Here is a 19,957-nt window from a genome sequence, read left to right as displayed (position 1 = left end):
TGAAGAAAAATAAGGTCTTATCTGCGTTGCAGAGCAATTTATCCCAGGGCTTCTTGGCACCCGATACCTCCAGTTTTATAAGCTGGTCTGAGCATCAAGTAAGAGGCACCAACATCAGAGAAGTGACATCACTGAATTCTTAATCCAACTGCCCTGAGCCCTCCCCACTAGCTGTTCCCTTCTTGACCCCCTAAGCAGAAGTGTTCAGCTTTCCCAGAGGAGCCAGGCATTGCCCACAGAGCTGACCCCTTTCCCTGCAAGGACTTCCTCAGCTAGAATTCCTCCCACCTTTGCAAGTCAAGGAAATCAACACACCTGAGGTGAAAGAGCCCATGGCTTTGATCTTGACCTTGAGCTGCTCTGTGGAACTTTTCGGAAAGCCATTTTGCAGTCCACAGAGGAAGCCCACCCACCCAATATACCATTGCTAGTAGCAAGGTCTCCCCCCTGCCCCACTGCCCCACTAGCAATGACTCCCATGGTCTCAGGATAGTCGGGAGAAGGACAGCAGTCAGTCTGGCCACCAGAATCTCAGATAATATTGTTGATCACAGGATATCCACCGACATCTTGAGAACTAGCAACCCAACAGCTTACACCAGCTTCCCCAAGCACAGGCTGATGGGGTTACACAGTGGAAGGCTTTCTGCCACTTTGCCATGATTGGCTCGCTTATCTTCACAATTATAACTGGCATCTCACAAAAAGAGCAATGGGGGGGGGGGGTACTATTGGGCCAGATGAGAGAAGCAAGAGGGAGCTGCTTTGCCACTGCCCCCCACCAAGAGACACCTAGACTCCTGACATTTTGCCATGAAGGGGACCATCATGAGTGTGAGTACTGGGATGTTCCAAGAGGCATTCCTCCCATCTTGGAACTAAAGTTGTTTCCCTAGCTCTACATATACTCCTCCAACAGCCAAAGCAGGTAGAGAGGCCCAGATCTCACTATCGCTCCTGTCCCAAACACAGTTTCAGCAGGCTCTGAACCAGACAGAACAGGTAACCAACCTACCACCACCTCAAGCCTCCTCCAACCCAGAACCTCCAAGGCCTGCTGAGCCTAGGTCAGGAGTCATCCTGCCCATCCGCCACCAGCCAAATACACACTTCTACTGAAGCTCAAAGGCACACTGCAGAAAAGCTTCATTAATTTTTCACAAGATTTATCTAATAGTGGCTGAGCAGAGCTGAGAAAGCCACATTCAAGTGCCCGTGCCAACAGCTTGCAAAGAGTTAACCCATTAGGCCACATCCTGGTGAGCTCATCCCTGCCGGAGTCTGCTCAGTGGCTGGGATTCGCAGCACACTGACTCTGGATGTGGCCAGGGTGGCTTTCTCGAGCTGGGATGAAGGACTTGAGCAGAAACTCATTGCCAGCTTCTTCCTTGCGTGAGCGCCGACCGAGTCCCAGGTCCCCCAGCTTCCCCCGGGACACTGTGCACGGTAAGGAAAAGACAGCCCTCCACCCCCACCCCACTCCCAGCCCTTCACTGTGTCTCTCTGGAAGAAGGAAGGTTTGAAGTTTGCTTTAGAGTATGTTAAGTCTCCGAAGTGGAGTTGGAAGGCAGTGTGACTATCAGAGATGAGATGGGATGAAGTCGGCTTCAAGCAGGCTGCTGGGACTGCCCTGAAAGACAGGCAGAAGTGGGGTGAGCCAGGGTGCCTCTTACTGTACACCTGGAAAAAAGATACCATGTGCAGAGAAGGCCACCCTGCTTGGGGAACTCCTAGCCTTCCACCCTTGGAAGGAGTAAGCAGGGATCCTCTGCCCTAGCGGGAGCAAAAGCACCCAATTGTGAAGTGCAAGGACACCCATAGACCCCAGAATACTGGGTACAGACTGTCCCCTGGGCATCCTACACCCAACCTCAGCAGCTGCAGGTCTGGCCCTCCTTCCCGCAGGTGTGACTGGCACCCTGGGCAGGTGCCAGGGAAACAAGGTGAAGTACCCTGGCTTGGGCAGTCTTCATTTCAGAAAGGAGGGGGTAAGACAGGTACATAAAAACACACACAAAGCCTCAGCTCGCTCAGGCAGAGGAGGGCCATGGGGACTCCGCCCCTCAGTAAAGCCAAATGGAACCACGCATCACATCCCCGGAGCTGTTTTCCCACCCTGTAGCCAGCCCCACAGGGCCCGTGTGGCCTGCAGAGGAAGGTGAGTGGCGTCCTCCAGCTAGCTCTGACCTTAGAGAAGAAAGTCCCCTTCCTGAGGGTGCTGTGAGCTGGGGACAGATGGTGGCGAGGCCATGTTGATAGCAGCAACATACTCCACACGCTCTCGAGTCTCTACACTATCGGGCCAGGCGCAGGGCCACATACACCTTATCAGGGGGGTAGACATCACCAAATGAACTCTTGGAAGTGGGGCAGTACAGCGGGAGGAGATAAAGACCCTGGGGATGGGCATGAGGCAGCAGGAGCTGAGCAGGGTGACTGCAGGAAATTCAGGGAGAGAGAGAGAGAGAGAGATCTACTTCCCACCCACACTGGGTCCTGCTCAGGAATATGAAGTCATTGCCAATCCACTATGCAAAGCCTGTGGCCTGCCTTCTGCTCTCCCTACCAGTCTGTTGGCTGGGCCAGCCTCCCTACTCTGAGGTCATCTGTGCCCTCTCCTCTCCTCCATGTCATCAGGTCCTTGCAATTCCCAGAATAGCCCAGTTCCTATCAGAGCTCTCTAGGTGGAAGGGTCTGGGGAGGAGGGACAGGGGAGTCAGATAACTCCAGGCCCGAGGGAAGCAACACTGTGGGGCCTCTGTGAACATTGAGGTAACTAAGTGTGTTGTGCACAGGGCACCCAGTTCCATTTGAATTTTTGTCAACAATGGATGCGTTTGGGGGTATGTGATATCCAAATCGGTGTTAGATCATTCTAATGCTGAAAAGTATCTATTGTTGATTTGAAATCGAATTTGGCTAACCACTTTGCCCTTGCATTTACTGGATATGAGAACCCCATTTGTACTGATCCCACATTTCAGCTCATTCGGACAACAGCTGTGGCACCATGGAAGAGCTAGGGAGTGAAATCTAAAGCAAAGGCAGGCAGCTATCGGGCAGCAGGGTTCTAGAAAGGAAGAGAGTGAAGAAAAAAGAAGTCAAGTTCTATCCCCTTGAAAGAACATAAAATACCAGGATTTGAAGTCAAGCCTCTGGGAGCCTCAGTTTCCCAGTCTGTAAAATGGGAATGATGCTACCTGTACCCCTCTCACAGTGCTAGAACTCAGAAACCCTCCAGGTAAAGACAGCACCAGATGCCAGACACTGTCTTTCGTGGTGACGGTGATGACTTTGTGACCATTCTGCCACAGGGCCTCTTACTGCCCCACTGGCCCCAACTCAGGACTCACCCTCTCATCCATCCCATGGCTCCTCAGCTTATCACAGTGATGCCTACCCCCACCCCCATCCCTGTCAACCTTCACCCACACCTGTCATGGAAGTTCTGTTCATTGACTGTGCTCCAATTAAAGTGTCCTCCCTTCTCACTATTCCCTCGATTTGAAAACGAAAAACAAAACTGCCCCCCCGCAAGAGTAGGATCAACCTGAACCTGGGCTCTGGAGCTGCAGACACCCAAATCCACATTTCAACCTTGTCTTTCTATTCGCCTAATTGTTCAACACTCCCTGATCTTGAGTTTCTCATCTGTGAAATGAGGTGGGGTGGGGTAGTTGCACGTCCCTCAGTGACTTGCTAGATGGACTTGGTAAAGCCAAACAGCACATCCCTGGCACACAACAAAAGGGAGTGAATGGTAGTTAGTATTAGTGTTGACATGGAGTCTGTTATGAACCTAGGCCACCAGGGGGAAGTCATAGTGAGGTGAGAGCCTTGATTAGAGATTGGAAGGGCCAGGCAAGGGATGCAGGTCTGTCCTACCTCCCACCAGCTGCCTCTCAACTGCCACTGTACCAGCTGCTTGCTCTAAGATGGGAGGTGATGGTTTACAACAGGTGCGTGGGAAGGAACAGGGCCAGCGATCTAGCCATACAAAGCCAGCCAGGTTTCAACCCACAATGGCTCCAACCAAAACTGGAAAGAAAACCAACTCTGAGTAAACTGCTTTGCAGACACCTGCAAAACCCTATCCTCTGCTGCCAAAACTCCTCTATTTATTTAACCATTTAGCAAAGTTCTGAGCCAATGCTAGACAGCACAGGAAGTCGAGATTTTTGCTCCAGCCCCAAGGGACTGGGGAAGAAAGAGCTGGAACCACAAAGATAGTCATATCCAGTCATCTTCAGAGCAATGATATACTTACACCCCTTACAATTCCTCCCATTAAGTGATGCATTTCGGGCACTTTGGACTCTACTACAAGAAAAACATATTCAGCCCGTATTATCTTGGCCACTTATTATCACTCTCAGCCTACGGATTTTCCGCAACAAGCCATTGACTGGAGGATCAATATGTGAATGTGTGAGGAAAAAGGCCAAACCTTCCCCTTCACAGACACCAGTTCTCTCCCATCTCACTGAGGCATCTCTATATTCCTCCAGGTACACAGAGGCAGGTAGGAACTGACTAGAAGGTGCACTTCCATCTGCCTGAGAAAGTCCCCTGGACATCTTCTAGCTGCTTCCTCCATACCTGCGCTGTTTTGAGCTTTGTCAGCTTAGCTGGTTCTTAGCTACTTCTAGAACATCATAGAAATGGAAATGTACAGTGTTTGTGCACTTTTGTTACTGATTTCTGTTTCCAGAGACTCATGCATAGTGTTATGTGTGTCAGAAGTTGAAGTGTCCCGTTGTGCAAACATGCCCAATTTATTCCCCTCCCCCAATGTAAGCTTCTACAAATAGTGTTACACACCAGTTTTTTTGTTTGATTTTTTTTTTGTTTGTTTGTTTACATGTGTGTTTAAGATTTAGAAGTAGGGCCGGGCGGTGGTGGCGCACGCCTTTAATCCCAGCACTCGGGAGGCAGAGGCAGGCGGATCTCTGTGAGTTCGAGGCCAGCCTGGTCTACAAAGTGAGTTCCAGGAAAGGCGCAAAGCTACACAGAGAAACCCTGTCTCGAAAAACCAAAAAAAAAAAAAAAAAAAAAAAAGATTTAGAAGTAAAACAGCTAGGTCAAGGGACAGGTGTGTGCTTAACTTCGAGAGTCTCCTAGTTTGCACAACAGTGCAGGAAACCTCTGCTTGGTCTACACACCAAGTGGCAAATGTGATGTTGGGAGATTTTGAGATTTTAGCCACTCTCCTTGGGGTTTGTTTTACACCGTCTTGTCGAACGCCAATGTCGATCACTTTCAATCACTTTTTCATGGGCGTTTGTGTTCATTTTTTGTCTGGTGATGGGTCTGAGAATATCTTGCCCATATTTGATTTTTTGAGAGAGACAGACACACCTGTCACCTTCAGCCACACTTCTGCCATTCCACACTTGAGGGGAGATGATCCCTTTCGATGATTTCCTTAGGGGAGAAACTAAAGTTTTTAAAGCCAATGACCGCTTCTTTTTTTTTTTAATTAAATAATTTATTTATATTTTATGTGTGAATGTTCTGCATATTTACCTGCATGCCAGAAGAGGGCATCAGATTCTATTACATATGGTTGTGACCCACCACATGGTTGCTGGGATTTAACTCAGGACCTCCGGAAGAGCAGCCAGTGCTCTTAACCGCTAAGCTATCTCTCTAAGCCCCTTCAATGGCAACTTCTTAACTCCATGTCTAACAGACCCTGGAAAAAGGAACTGACTCCTCCACTCAGAGGCAATTTTAACAACGCTAGCCTTCATCTGTTGTAGATGATCTAGGGAACTGTTGCATAAGTCCTTGTGGACTCTTCCTTAATAACAATAGCCCAGGTTGTTAGGAGGCAGATGCAGGCAAAGCTCTGTGAGTTCAAGGCCAACCTGGTCTGTATAGTGAGTTCCCACCCAGCTAGAGCCACATATTGAGACCCTGTTTCAAGAAAGAGGGGAGAGAGGAGAGAGGAGAGAGAGAGAGAGAGAGAGAGAGAGAGAGAGAGAGAGAGAGAGAGACAATGGTCCAGGGCCGGCATACGATGGCTCAACCAGTCAAGACACTTGTCATGGAGCCCGACGACCTGTGTTCTGTCCAGGGATCCACGTGGGGGAGGATCAGAACCTACTTCCACAAGCTGTCATCTGACTTCAACACATTAGCTGTGGCACATGCATGCCCACATAAACACATGTGGAAAAAAGTAACAATAATGACCCACCTACTGACCCCATCTGTTTCCAAAACAAACGAAACAACCATCTTTCAGTAATGGCTTTCAGAATATTCCCACGATGTTCCTGTGCCCCTGATTCCCTCTATTGTCTCTCTGAATTCCTTCCCTCCAGGTCTTCTGGACCGCAGAGTCTCTCATAAATAAGTTCCCCAACTCTTTCAACCTTCCCACGATATCGATTCTTTCCTTTGACTTGAATTAAATGTGGACAAACAGAGCCACTGTCTGCCATGTACTCTTCCCCCAGATCCCCCAGGAAGGGAGCACTCCTTTCCTTCACTCATAAACACTACGAAACGTCACCCCAGCTCCCCCAGGAAGGGAGCACTCCTTTCCTTCACTCATAAACACTACAAAACATCATCCCAGCTCCCCAATGTGCTTCCAGGCTCTACTTTATCACCCTCATAATAGAAACTTCCTCTCATTGGAGAATCATGGAACACCTGTCATAGGGCTCCCAGATTTAACGGATCAAGGCCAGACTTAAATTTGAGTTCCAGAAAAACAGTAAGCGTTCTGATGGTATAAGTGTCCTGTGCAATACTGAAGGCACACTTGCTACTTTTAAAAATATTTGTTTCCTAGCTCAAGTTCAAATCCAACCAAACGTCCTTTCTCTAATCTGGCAACAGTGTGCGCGGTGTTTTCCACCTGTCTCTGTTAACTGGGACCCCCCAGCCAAACCTTAATGTTTTCCCTGAGCGCTTTGCACTTGGGCTCATAGTTATCTTCCCATCTCGTTCGGCTAGCTCCACTCTCCAATAAGCTTCTAGTCTGTGTACCTCCTTCCATCTCCATGGCTACAACCAAACACCAAGCTGCCCTGCCTCCCACCTGAACTGCTTGCAAGGGTCCCTAAATCGCTCTCCATACTTCCTGGCCCCCTTTGTAGCTCTCCATCCTGCAGCCAAAGCACTCTACCTACTGTGCAATCATGCAGTTGAGGTCACATCCCTCCTCTTGCCTCACTCTCCGCTGCTTCCTGCTGACACTCTTTACCTGCTCCCTGATGGCTTCTAGCAGAGGCCAACGGCTGTAATGAATGTTTGAGGTCCTGCTGCCTCTGCACGCTCTGTCGAGTCCACTGAAATTACAAAACAGAAGCAGCAGTGGACAACACGTAAACTAGCAGTTTAGCAGCACTCCCCACCCCACAAAACGAAAGAAAAGAAAAATAACTTGTTTAAGATTCCAAAATTCTTCTTTTGTGCAATCATAATGTATTACAAAGTATTCTTGTGAACTCTTCAACCATGGTGAGCGGGGGCTCTTGGAGCTGGAGAGATGGCTTAGCAGGATTAAGAGCTCTTACTATTCTTGCTGAGGACCTGGTTCTATTCCCAGCACCCACAGAGCAGCTTATGACTATCCATAACTCCAGTTCCAAGGGCTATGGCACCCTCTTCTGATTCTTCAGACACCAGACACACACACAGTCCACATACATATGTACAGACAGAACATTCACATACTTAAAAATAAGAAATCTGAAAATAAAAAATAATAAATATTTTAAATGCTTAACTGGGCTTGATGGTGCACACCTGTAATTCCAGCTATTTGGGAGGATGCTGAGGCAGGAAGATTGCAAGCTTTAGTCTATCCTGGGCAAGTCAACAAGACTCTGTCTCAAAAGATAGAGATAGAGACAGAGACAGAGACAACAAGAGTGTGTAGCAAGCACACTGGAGGTGTGGGTGTAACTCAGTGGTAGATCACTTGCCCAGCATGTGTGAGGCCCTGGGTTCAATTCCCAACACCACAAAAATTAATTATTTATTAATTAGGTCTGCAGTCTGTTTATGAACAGGTGGTAACCACAGCTAGCCAGCACCTTCCATCACACACCGCCAACTCCACTCTGTGCTTCCTGAGCGTCCAAACTACGCACATCTTCCCATCTCCATGGCTACAGACAAGTCTCAGGCTGCCCTGTCTCTCACCTGAGCAACTGCCTGTAAGAGGCTCTGTCTCTGGGTTCGGGCTTCTGCCTCCATGCCCAGGCTCATCATTCAGCCGTCCTCTGACTTTTCCACCCAGCAAGCATTCTTGCCTATGACTGAGTTGAATTCTGCACGCTGTCCCTCACAAGTCCCTCAGCGTCACAGTCTCCCCTCTACCTACCTTTACCTAAACCCCTGATGGGTCCATCAGCTTTCTCCCTATAAGCTCTTTTTTCCAGAAGCTCTTCTGAAGATCCCCAGGACTGGCACCACCCTGTCAGTGTTCTACAGTGTGCCTTAAGCAAATGCTTGCTGCCATCCGTGTTCCCTCTCCAGCTTACCCCGCTGGTAAGCGCCAACATTTGCCACCGAATTCTCCTGGATTTGGTCTGTCTGGTGCCCGGCTCTGTCCCTGGCACATAAAAGGCCTGAACTGTTTTCAGTTGTCAGAACGTCTGGACTGGTGAGGTGTGTTGGCGCACGGCTGTATTTCTAGCACTCAGGATGTGAGAGGAGAAGGGTCAGGAGTTCCAGGCCATCCTTGGAACTTTGTGGAAAATTCCCCAGCCTAGGCTACAAGAGATTCTGACAGGGGAAACAAAAAAAACAAAACAAACAAACAAACAAAAAAAAACCTAAGTGATTTTAAATGTTCTCACCACAAAGAAGTTCTAAAATGTTTAAGGGAGTCGATATGCTAATTACTCTGATGTAATTTGGCACCTGTTGGGGAGCTGGTTCCGGGACCACCCCCCCTAGATACTAAAATCTAAGGACATACAAGACACATATAAGATGGGGCAAAATCTGATTCGCAGCAAACGCACATCCTCCTGTATACTCTAAATGGTCTGAGTCCTCTCTACGTAATTGTGTTAGGCTATGTCCCAAGGGGAAATGTCTGCCTCCTGGCTGTCTTCCTCCTGCTTGCCTGCAGCTCTGGCTATAACACCCAACAGGGCCCTAATGGAGACTGGAGCCTCCTGTGGTGTTCTTCATTCCTCTTAGTGAGGTAATCATTGTTGTAAATGTACATTGTTGTTCTGTGATACTGTTTAGGAAGTGACCATAAGGAGAAACACCTGTGTGGTCGGTACAAATAAAATTGTTCTCAAATTATTATTCTTTTAAATCCAAAGTGGGTTGAATCTGTGGATGCTGAGATCCAACTATATATGCAGATCAGAACAGCGTATTGGAAAGCAGGGTGTGGTGGGGCATGCCTTTGATCACCACAGGTGGAAGGCAAAAGCAGGCAGATCTCTACGAGTTCAAGGCTAGTCTGGTCTACATAGTGAGTTCCAGGTCCTAAACAAAAAATTCACCCCAAAAATCCTCACATTGTAATTCAATAGTATGTTCAACTATGTAGGTCAACCGAAGAATAAAATGCTCTTATTGAAATGAGTGAATTAAAACTGTAACGCACTAGAAGAATCTACTGTAATAGAAGGCAGAGGCTACCTTTGCTGCTGTATTTAGTCCCTTCAGGAACATCCCTTTTCCTCCCCTCCACAGGCTATGAGCCATGTAGATAAAGCCACACTGGTTAGTGGACCGGAAGCCACAGGTCTCTAAGGGTACATCTGAGAGTTAGAAAGGAAGGGAAATAATTCACCCCGAAGGGAAGATTCATCCAGCCTAGGATCAGATTTCTCTAGCTATCCCAAACTGGTTCTCATCAGAATCTCAAAAAAGGTTTGCACTGAGCTATGCTTTGTAATGCTCTTGGTGTAACATTTCAGGGGCCCGACCATGCACACACAGGAAAACAGTCATATTGACAGTGCACTGTTCCACTGTGAGCTGACTTTGAGAACAGCTGCCAGGTCAGGCACAGGAACACTGCCAGCAGCCCCCAAATTCCCACAGTACCCATTTCTAGCATCTACCCGCAACCCCAAGTGGCCAGTCTCCTGGCCTCTCCTAGCACAGATTGCTTTACTTGGTTTCGAATCTTATCTAAGTGGAATCTGGTAGCCAAGACTCTCTGCGTCTGTGTGAGAACCCTCTATGGGAGCCTCTCTCCTTCTGAAGACAGCAGCAGCTTGCCACTGCCCAGCTCCACCCCCCACTAAACCCCCGTCAGGCTTCCTAACCTCAGGGAGCCGCAGGTCCTTCTCAAATTACTGCCCTGAAGGCAACAGACATTCAAATCTACGTTGGTTCTGAGGCCCAACCCTGGAGCCTTTCACTAGCCTTACAAGGCCCATCCAGGTTCACCCCTACATTGCCTAGGACTTTTTAAAAGCTGCCATAAAACAATTACCACCTCTTTCCACCAAGTCTTTCCCTCTCCCTGTCACCTTTCTGTCCCCTTCCTCCGAGAAGCACACCAGTCATTGGATTCAGATCCCACTGACCCAGGACAATCTGTCTCCAGAGTCTTTCCCTTGGTGTTTTCAGTCCCCTCTTGGGTAAGAAATCACCCTGGAATTTCTAGCCATTGTCTCCTCCGGTGGTACTGATGACAGGATACCAATGTTTTTGGTGAGTCATCTGTTTCACAGCTGTCTCAATATTTTTTCTTCCAATTAAAATCTTTTCATAAATATATTTTGATCGTGGTCCAGCCTCAGCTCTTTTCCCAGATATAACCAAGAACCACTGCCCCCCCCCCAACTTCAGCCTCTCCAACATCAGTGTGTCTGCCCTGGTTCTTCCATGAGAAGTGCTATGAATGGGTACCCAGGGAAATCCCGAGGAAGACCCAAACACCCTCCAGTGACCACAGGTTGCAATAAGCACCCCCTAAGGTTTTCAAGCATGTTTTATGTCTCTTCCCTGCCCCCATCCCACAGGAGAAAAGATCACCTTTTAAATGATGGCTTAGTTTATGCAAATACACTGCTATTCCCAAAGGAAGCAAGCATCCCTGTGCCTATGGTTACGAAAACACCATGGCAGTTTTTGAGAGCAGAGACCCAAATATCCCCTCTCGGTGGAGTGCATCTGAATGTGATTATCTAAATTCTAATGGCTTTGGTAATGTTATGTTTTCTATTTCCTCCAGTAGTGGGGAGGGGCCTTTCACTGCTTAATCTAGAAAGTGGAAGCTGTGGGCACTGTGCTTTGAGGTGTTGGAAAATAACCCCGTGATCAGGTCCAGACTGAGCCACAATGGGTGGAGTAAGGGAGGGGGAAGGGATCAGGTTGAAACCAGCATGGTAGGAAGACTGAAGAAGAAAAGCACTCGGTGAGGGGTCCTGATTAAGGAGGGTCGTTCCCAGGGCACTGGGACTTGGGAGTCCCCAGCTCCAGACAGCTCTCCTTTACCCAGAGCAGGCTTTTACTCCGGAGCTGGCAAATGCATTCTGCCTTCATCATCGGGTCTGTCTCAGGCCCTTTCGCAAGCACCATAACTGGGCTGGGTAAAAGGAATCCATTACGGTTTCCGATGAACAGCCCACCTTCCCCAGTATTCTGGCTGCTGCGGGAAAAGTCTCCCAGTTCTACCCTGGCACGTGTGTAAATACGGAAGGCTCTGATTTTGTTGCACAAGAAGCCCTGAGGGGAACTCAAACTGCACAGGTAGGGTGGGTCTGGGTTTGTTGTAGTGAACAGGAAAAAGGAGGGGAGGGAGGGAGAGAGGAAAGCAGGGGAGGGTGTGTTCCGAGCTCACTCATTCTGTCAAAAGTTTACCGACGAATCTCGTGTGTGTGGAGCACAGTACCAGATATATCGTGGTGACATGGGGCAAACCTCGGGACCTTCTTATCCTTCCCTTCCTCTCAAACAAAAGCTGTCCACAGTGGGGAAACCATCTTCCACCACTTATTCATCTCTTGTTACCTTACTGCAGTGGGCGTTTGCACTAGAACGCATTTCCAGTTTGAGAGGCTTCAATCCCACATTGAAGGAATGTGAGAACACACTGATCTGATGGAGCCATTGCTGGCAGGCAGGGAGGGCTTCTCAGCAGATGGGAATCGCTTCACTCGCATGAGAATCTGTGTCCCCTGAATGGAGAACAGGAGATAAGGGAGCCCCGGGGACTGAGCGGTCTAGAGAGGAGGCAGTTGAGCTGGATTCCAAGCCCTTAGATTATATACAAGCACGTCTTCGGTTCCTGTGATGAAATCGCTGCAACCGGCTACTTTATAGAGAAAGTGTGTTTACTGAGCTCGGTTTAGAAGGTACAAGGGTCTGAATCTGTTAGTGACTCCTCATTGGCGAAGTCCCAGGTCTGCACAGGGAATTACACAGACACATCTGGCCTCTCCTCCTTTTCTGAGAAATGCACAAGGACCTAATCACAGACAACCTCTTATAATTTAGCCACCTCCCCAAGGCCCCATGGGGGACACATTCAGCCAAATCCAAACAAAAACAACCGGGAAGGTTCAGCTCCACCTCAACAGTTTCAACACGGCGAGTGGTGAATTTACAGGCTAGAAGGTCGCGTGACACACGGTGAAGCTGAGATTCCTTAGTGGACCAAGCTCCTGAAATTTCAGGTGCTTGGAGCAGCACTGACCTGCAGGCAAAAATCCGAGCTCTTACCAACTAATTGACTCACCTCTCCAAGCCTCGGCTTTCTAATCTGTAAAATGGGACTAATGATGGGTGTGTGGTGTTATGGCATTGCTTCAGTCTGCCGAGAGAAGAGTTAAACAGACACAGGAACACAAGCGAGTAAGGGTAGAACATGGCCATCCCAGCAGGCAAAGGACACCACTTACCGAGCACCCAGAATATGCTGGGCATCAATCCAGTGCAGTCCACACCTGCTCTCCTTTAACCCTTTTGAAACCCCTGTGAGGGGAGCCAATATCGTTACTCTCATTTTGTAGATAAGAAAACAGAAGCACAGAGAGGTTAATAACTCACTTGGGATCACACAGCTAGAGAAGGGTTGGGCTTGAAAATGGCACACCACTCAATAAACTGTGGTTTGTGCTTGCTCTTAAATGCCGCTGCTCGCTGGTTTAAGTAGGAAAGGTAATTATTAGAGTGACATGGTATCAGCCCAGGGTGGTGGCACCTGCCTTCAACCCCAGCACTCAGCCTGAGGAGGCAGGAGGATTGCAAATTCACAGTGTTGACCTAGATCACAGGATGAGTTTCTGTCTTAGAAAACAAAGCAAGGAGGGAAAAAAATGATCTTGTATCACTTCTTTGAGTTTGTGTGTGAGCTCTATGTGTGTCTGTGTTCATGAGTGTGGATGGGCACGCTAGCGTATGTGAATGTATGTTGGAGGCCAGAGGGTGACAATAAGAGTCCTCCGCACTTGCTCTCCAACTTAGTTTTTTGAGATGGGCTCTTTTGGTGAACCTAGAGCTTGCTAATTTTTGCCAGGCTAGCTGGCCAGCAAGCTCCCAGGACTCCATATCTCCATTCCAACCTCCACCCCAATGTGCTGCCATGTCTGCTTTTTCAATGGGTGCTGAGGATCCAAATGCAAATTCTCACACTTGCAGAGCAAGTACTTTACCCAATGAGCCATTCCCCAGCCAGGGAGGGATTTTTATTTATGATGATCTCACCTGGATTTACCATTAACTTCAACGTTCTCCCACATATTTACACACACACACACACACACACACACACACACACGTACACCATATTCCCTTCTACTGAGAGCCAGGCTGGAGAGGGACTCTGAGTACAGGAAGGATGGGAAAGGACTCCTTTGGCCTCACCATCCTTTCTAACTGTTGCCAATACTAGGTGCCTGGTCTTGAACAGCCATGACGATGGAGGTGCTCCCCAAGGCCCTGGAGGTAGACGAGAAGTCTCCAGAGTCCAAGGACCTGCTGCCCAGCCAGACAGCCAGCTCCCTGTGCATCAGCTCCAGAAGTGAGTCTGTCTGGACCACCACCCCCAGGAGCAACTGGGAAATCTACCGCAAGCCCATCATCATCATGTCAGTGGGAGCTGCCATTCTGCTCTTTGGTGTGGCCATCACCTGTGTGGCCTACATCTTGGATGAGAACAATAAAGTTGTGCCCGCCCTCAAGATGATAGGCCCTGCCTTCCTGTCCTTGGGACTCATGATGCTGGTGTGTGGGCTGGTGTGGGTGCCCATCATCAAAAAGAAGCAGAAGCAAAGGCAGAAGTCCAACTTCTTCCAAAGCCTCAAGTTCTTCCTCCTGAACCGCTGATGGCAGCCTGACCAGAAGATCTGCTGACCAGCATCCAGCCTCCTAACCTTCTCTCTGGGTACCACAAAGCTGATCCAGGCAAACCCTCCTCTTGGCCCTGAGGGCAGGACAGAGCTCAGGGTCTCACCCTCACACAACCTAACAGTGTTGCTCTCTCGGATATTCTCAATATTCTCATCCCTGGCACCTACATTTAACCACCATCCAGCCCACTCTCTCTGACAAGGGCAGTGCATGCTGGGAAATTCTTTGGGGGTTGACTATGCTCCTAAGAAGAACTTCATGTTATAATTGTGTGTCTAAGCTGGATTCTACATCTGCATCCTTCTGGAACCGAAGCTGATCAAGGAGGGAAGGATGACTTCAGACCCACTGGGTTTGTCAGTCTTGGCTCCCTCCTTGGGTGAGACATTGACTAGCATTATAAGAGACAGGACAATTCTCATGTATTACACATTCCAAAATCTGGACAGGGATGGGGGATGGGGAAAAAAAAAACACTGTCCAGGGCAGATCATTCCTCTGGGCATTGTTCTAGAAGTTAGCTAGCCAAGGAAGTTCATTCCCAAATCCAAAGTATTGACACCAGGGGCAGGCTAAGCGGTGTCACAGTTTCCCCTCGACCCTCCAGTGCCCTTCTCACAGACTGCCTTCATCTTGGCTGTTAGTCAAGAACAAATGCTCCTTGTTCTAACTCCTTCCCCCACCCCACCTCTGTCTCTATGCATCACTAGAATAGAAGGATGGAAGGGCACAGATGGTCATCTCTTCCTCTCAATCAAGACCTAACCTGAGATGTCATGTCCATGTCCAAATGTTCCATGGGTTTCTAGAGACAGATTCACCAAAGAAGATCCCAACCTCTGTCATCCCTGCTCCTCCCACACCAAACAAGCAAGTGTTCATTGAATTTCCTTCTCTGGGCCTAGGTTGGGAACAGCCAGACCCAGTCCCTGATCTCATCTTATTTCCAAAAGTGAGAGAGAGAGAGGGACATGGCCAAGCCAATTGGCAATACCACATGCTGAGTTCCTAGGGTGACTATGGGAACACATGGATCTAACATAAATTTACAGGAAGTCAGAGAGATTTCTGGAGACCAGGCTCATCCCTCTTGAAGACAAAGGGAAAATACATGTTAGGAAAGGACAAGGTATGTAAGGAGGCAGCAACTACCTTGCATGTGAAAAAGCTGAGGGAAAGAGACCCCGTGGACTTAGGATTCTGTGTAGCTCTTGGATGCTGTCACATCCTCTCATCTACTTCCCTCCTGCTTCCCCAAGTGCCTTATATCCAGCTTCTCCTTGGTACATTGCAAACTCCTGGGGTCTATAGAGACTGGGAGAGGCATCTCCAGAGGGGCCACCAAGTAGATACAACCCAAGAGGTAAGTGCCCTCAAAACTTCTTCTTACAGACACTAAGAAGCCTGTAGGTGCCCATAACAGATCCCCCAAGCTGTACAAGTCTAGGCCAGAGACCAGGGGAAAGCTCCTGATAACAGGATGAATGACAAGAGATGCATTAGTTCCAGTTGACTCCCTTCATCCCTCAATCTTCAGGCATTTGGGATCACCGTGGCAACCTTCCTCCAACAGGTCTCCAGATGTCTCAATCATTCACAGTACTTCCATAGGCAGAGTCAGAATCCGTCTTTGTTTCTGTTGCCTTGTATTTTTTTCATGATGTCACACACACACACACACACACACACACACACACACACACACACACACCAACTCCTTAAAGAGTCAGAGTTTGAGGAGCCTCTGGCCTTTCAAGGCTCACTTAAGATGGTCATGTCCTGCCGGGCGGTGGTGGCGCACGCCTTTAATCCCAGCACTCGGGAGGCAGAGCCAGGTGGATCTCTGTGAGTTCGAGGCCAGCCTGGTCTACAGCGCGAGATCTAGGAAAGGCACAAAGCTACACAGAGAAACCCTGTCTCGAAAAACCAAAAAAAAAAAAAAAAAAAAGATGGTCATGTCCTTCATTAAGACTCATACCAGTGAGCCCAAGGCCTCCAGTACACCCATCCCCAGCACGCAGGCAGGTCAGGACCAAACCTAGGGTTATTGCAATGCTGCCACTAATGTGAGTGCTAGTGCCTCAGTGATGGGCTTGTAGATCACGTTCCTTTCTCCTGTCATGGGAGGTCAGCCCTGTGATGAAGCCTCTCCTTCCTTGGTGCTTTCATGTAAGGGAGCACACAGGTGAGCTCACAGCCCGCTCACTTGGAGTCCATACCCCCCACACCTCATTGTCTGGGTACAGTTGTGAGAGGAGGGTCTTTGCAAACATCACTGTCACGTATGTCTCAATGGAAGGGAGTTTGGGGATAATCATGATGCCAGGAAAGCTTCAAGTTCTAGACATCTTTTGCAGCCACATCAGTACCTGCCTCCCAACCCCACCCCTCAAGCTAAGTCTTCAGTAGACAGAAACAAAGAAGAACCTTTGAGAAAAAAAAATTCCCAAATATTGGTTACCTCCTCCTACTGGGCTCCCCACATGAGTGAGGGCCAGGAAATGGGCTGAATCACCCCAAAAGCAGCGCATCTTGGAGCTTTTTGCCAAAGACCATTGCCTCGTGAAAGCCTAAGGTGGGGACAGTCTGTGATGCCACATTTCTGTAACAAAGCATCCTTGGCAGTGACTTAGATCATCTCAGTGGTCAGAAGACAGGACCAACTTCAACAGCACCATCTCACCAGAACGTATTACCTGCTCCTGTAGCTATTCTGTTTTGGAGAATTTAATCTAATACGAAGCCTAAGGAAATCAGTGTCATGTTGAATTGTATTCTATTTAACAGTGTCTGACATGTTCATCCTGTTTTACCAGGCATTTGAAGACTGTACCCACAAACCCCCCTTCCTCTAAAATGTTCCCCCATTGCCACATTTCCTCTCCCAAGGAGGATGTCAGGGAGAATAGAGACAGAGTGGGTTTCATGCATGGCTCCTAAGGTAACTCTGAGGTGATGGTGGTGCAGAGGGATCCCACAAGCCCAGTATTGAGACCCAAAACTTGACCTGATGACATTACATTCTACAATGAATTTGTGGTCTAGATGAGGCAGGCAGATACCAGGTCCTAGAAAGATGCTCCAAATACAAATCAAAGTAGAAAATGATCTACTGGGGGCTTACTTTCATCTCCCATCCCAGAAGCCTATCTGTGCTTAGCCTATATGAGGATAGCTGTTCATGCCCAAGACTTTCTCCTGAGACTCAGTGGCAGCCTCAGAGAATCTGCTGGCCTAAGCAGGAGCTGTCACTCTGTAACCAGGTTCCTCAGGTCTCCAGCAAAGGACCATATATCTGAGGGACTATGCTCAGTTTTCCTGCAACCTGCAGGTACATACAAGTGGAACCCCAGGCCACCTCACAGTCCAGGTCTTCTAGGTTAAGGGTTCACTAAAGGGTACCCCAGGATGAGGCCATCCCCCATTGTTTGGTGGGTTCCTCTGGAAAAGCCACTAAAGTGACTGCAAAAAAGAAGGAAGAGCCATTATCAATGGTCCTTATCAATCAGTCACACGTACTAAGTTGGGATTGTCTTCAATAAATAACAAAATGCCAGTGGGGACTGTGCTCTTTTCCTGGGATGCATGGGAAGTGTGTTTCCAGCCATAGCTACATCACTCACTCCTCAGGCTCTGGCCTCCTTTTCTCTGCTCCTTTCTTCAGACATCATCTCTGACATTCCAATTACCCAAACCCACAACAGACATCAGAACCTGGATGATATAACAAAGGCATTAGCTCTGACTTTCAGAAAGCAATCAGGCTAATCTTCAGAGAAGAGAGACAAGGGAATCTTTGGGTGTGATACAGTATGATCATGGTGGGGGGACTCTTCAGGTGTGATACAGTATCATCATGGTGGGGGGACTCTTCAGGTGTGATCCAGTATCATCATGGTGGCAGTGGGGGAGACTCTTCAGGTGTGATACAGTATCATCATGGTGGCAGTGGGGGAGGGACTCTTCAGGTGTGATACAGTATGATCACGGTGGTGGGGACTCTTCAGGTGTGATACAGTATGATCATGGTGGGGGGACTCTTCAGGTGTGATACAGTATGATCATGGTGGGGGGACTCTTCAGGTGTGATACAGTATGATCACGGTGTGGGGAATCTTCAGGTGTGATACAGTATGATCATGGTGGGGGGACTCTTCAGGTGTGATACAGTATGATCATGGTGGGGGGACTCTTCAGGTGTGATACAGTATGATCATGGTGGGGGGACTCTTCAGGTGTGATACAGTATGATCATGGTGGGGGGACTCTTCAGGTATGATACAGTATGATCACGGTGGGGGGAATCTTCAGGTGTGATACAGTATGATCATGGTGGGGGGAATCTTCAGGTGTGATACAGTATGATCATGGTGGGGGGAATCTTCAGGTGTAATACAGTATGATCATGGTGGGGGGACTCTTCAGGTGTGATACAGTATGATCACGGTGGGGGGAATCTTCAGGTGTGATACAGTATGATCACGGTGGGGGGAATCTTCAGGTGTGATACAGTATGATCATGGTGGGGGGACTCTTCAGGTGTGATACAGTATGATCGTGGTGGGGGGACTCTTCAGGTGTGATACAGTATCATCATGGTGGGAGGAATTAGGAATGCTCAGATGATGGTACCCAAGCCAGCCTAACCCCAACCTGCCTCTCCAGGCCTCTGAAATACAGATAGGCCAGGTTTTCACACCAGACTCAGGGAGAGGAGGCCCAGGCAAGAGAAAAGAGGGGCTGCTCACTGGCTGGTAGGAGAAGGTATCCCCCACCCTGACCTCTGGTCCTGTTCTATTTTGCAGTCTTGCCTTTAAAATGTGGCAGGCACATATTTGTAAAATACGCCTGGGGTTAAGGGATCAAGGGTTCCCCACACTTTTCCTGCTTGTCTACACTGTTTGGAGATCCAAACTTCAACAAATAGCACTGTGGTTCTGCCCTTTTCTGGAACCTTTCCTTCCCCAATCTCCACCTTTTCTTTGCCCTAAACACTTCTCTAGGACTAGAGAGATGGCTCAGTAGTTAAGAGCACTGGCTGCTCTTTGAAAATCCAATCCCCAGTACCCACATGGTGACTCACAACCATCTGTAACTCTAGCCAGGGGATCCAATGCCCTCTTCTGGCCTCTGTGGGCATTGTATGCAGACATACATGCAGGTAAAACACCCATACACATAAAATAAAATAAAAATAAATCTTAAGAAAAATAAACAGTTCTCTGAATGACTGCCATGGCAATGGTTTTATTTTGGCTCTCTGGAAGGGTGACTTCCCAAAACGTCCCCAAGCATCTAATTCCTAGTGGACTGTTAACTTGTTACTGTGGTTGTTAAGACGTATTATCTTGCAGCTCTGGAGGTCAGAAATCCAAAATGGATCTCAGAGGGCTACAGCAAAGCATAGTGAGGACCTCCATTCCCTCTGGAGGATCCAGGAAAGAATCCATCTCCTGCTTTATGCAGCTTGTATCAGCTGTCTGTGTTCCCATTTGTACTTCTTCTATCTCCAGGGAGAGGAACTTGAAGGACTTGGCCTCTTATGTCATCACGTCTGCTCTGACCCTCTTTTCCTCTCTCTTCCTTATACAGACCTTTGTTCTGGCCTTACTTAGGCCTCTTCTATTGAAACCCTATGTTGGATCCACAGGGATAGCTCAGG

At 48.5% G+C, this 19,957-nt stretch overlaps 1 protein-coding gene across 1 annotated transcript; it reads left to right on the top strand.

The window, feature by feature from the left end:
• The first annotated feature begins 1,280 nt into the window (after window positions 1-1,280).
• Pirt (phosphoinositide interacting regulator of transient receptor potential channels) lies at window positions 1,281-17,851 on the top strand. The gene is made up of 2 exons (XM_052756499.1): window positions 1,281-1,446; window positions 13,838-17,851. Exon 2 carries the CDS (start codon window positions 13,858-13,860, stop codon window positions 14,269-14,271), a length of 414 nt encoding a protein of 137 aa, XP_052612459.1. The 5' UTR covers window positions 1,281-1,446; window positions 13,838-13,857; the 3' UTR covers window positions 14,272-17,851.
• The last annotated feature ends 2,106 nt before the right edge of the window (window positions 17,852-19,957 follow it).

Source organism: Peromyscus californicus, unplaced genomic scaffold (assembly GCF_007827085.1).
Source record: "Peromyscus californicus insignis strain IS unplaced genomic scaffold, ASM782708v3 Scaffold_3__1_contigs__length_106647218, whole genome shotgun sequence".
NCBI classification, from domain to species: Eukaryota; Metazoa; Chordata; class Mammalia; order Rodentia; family Cricetidae; genus Peromyscus; species Peromyscus californicus.
The sequence above is the reverse complement of the archived record's forward strand: the minus strand, read 5'-3'. Positions and strand labels throughout refer to the sequence as shown.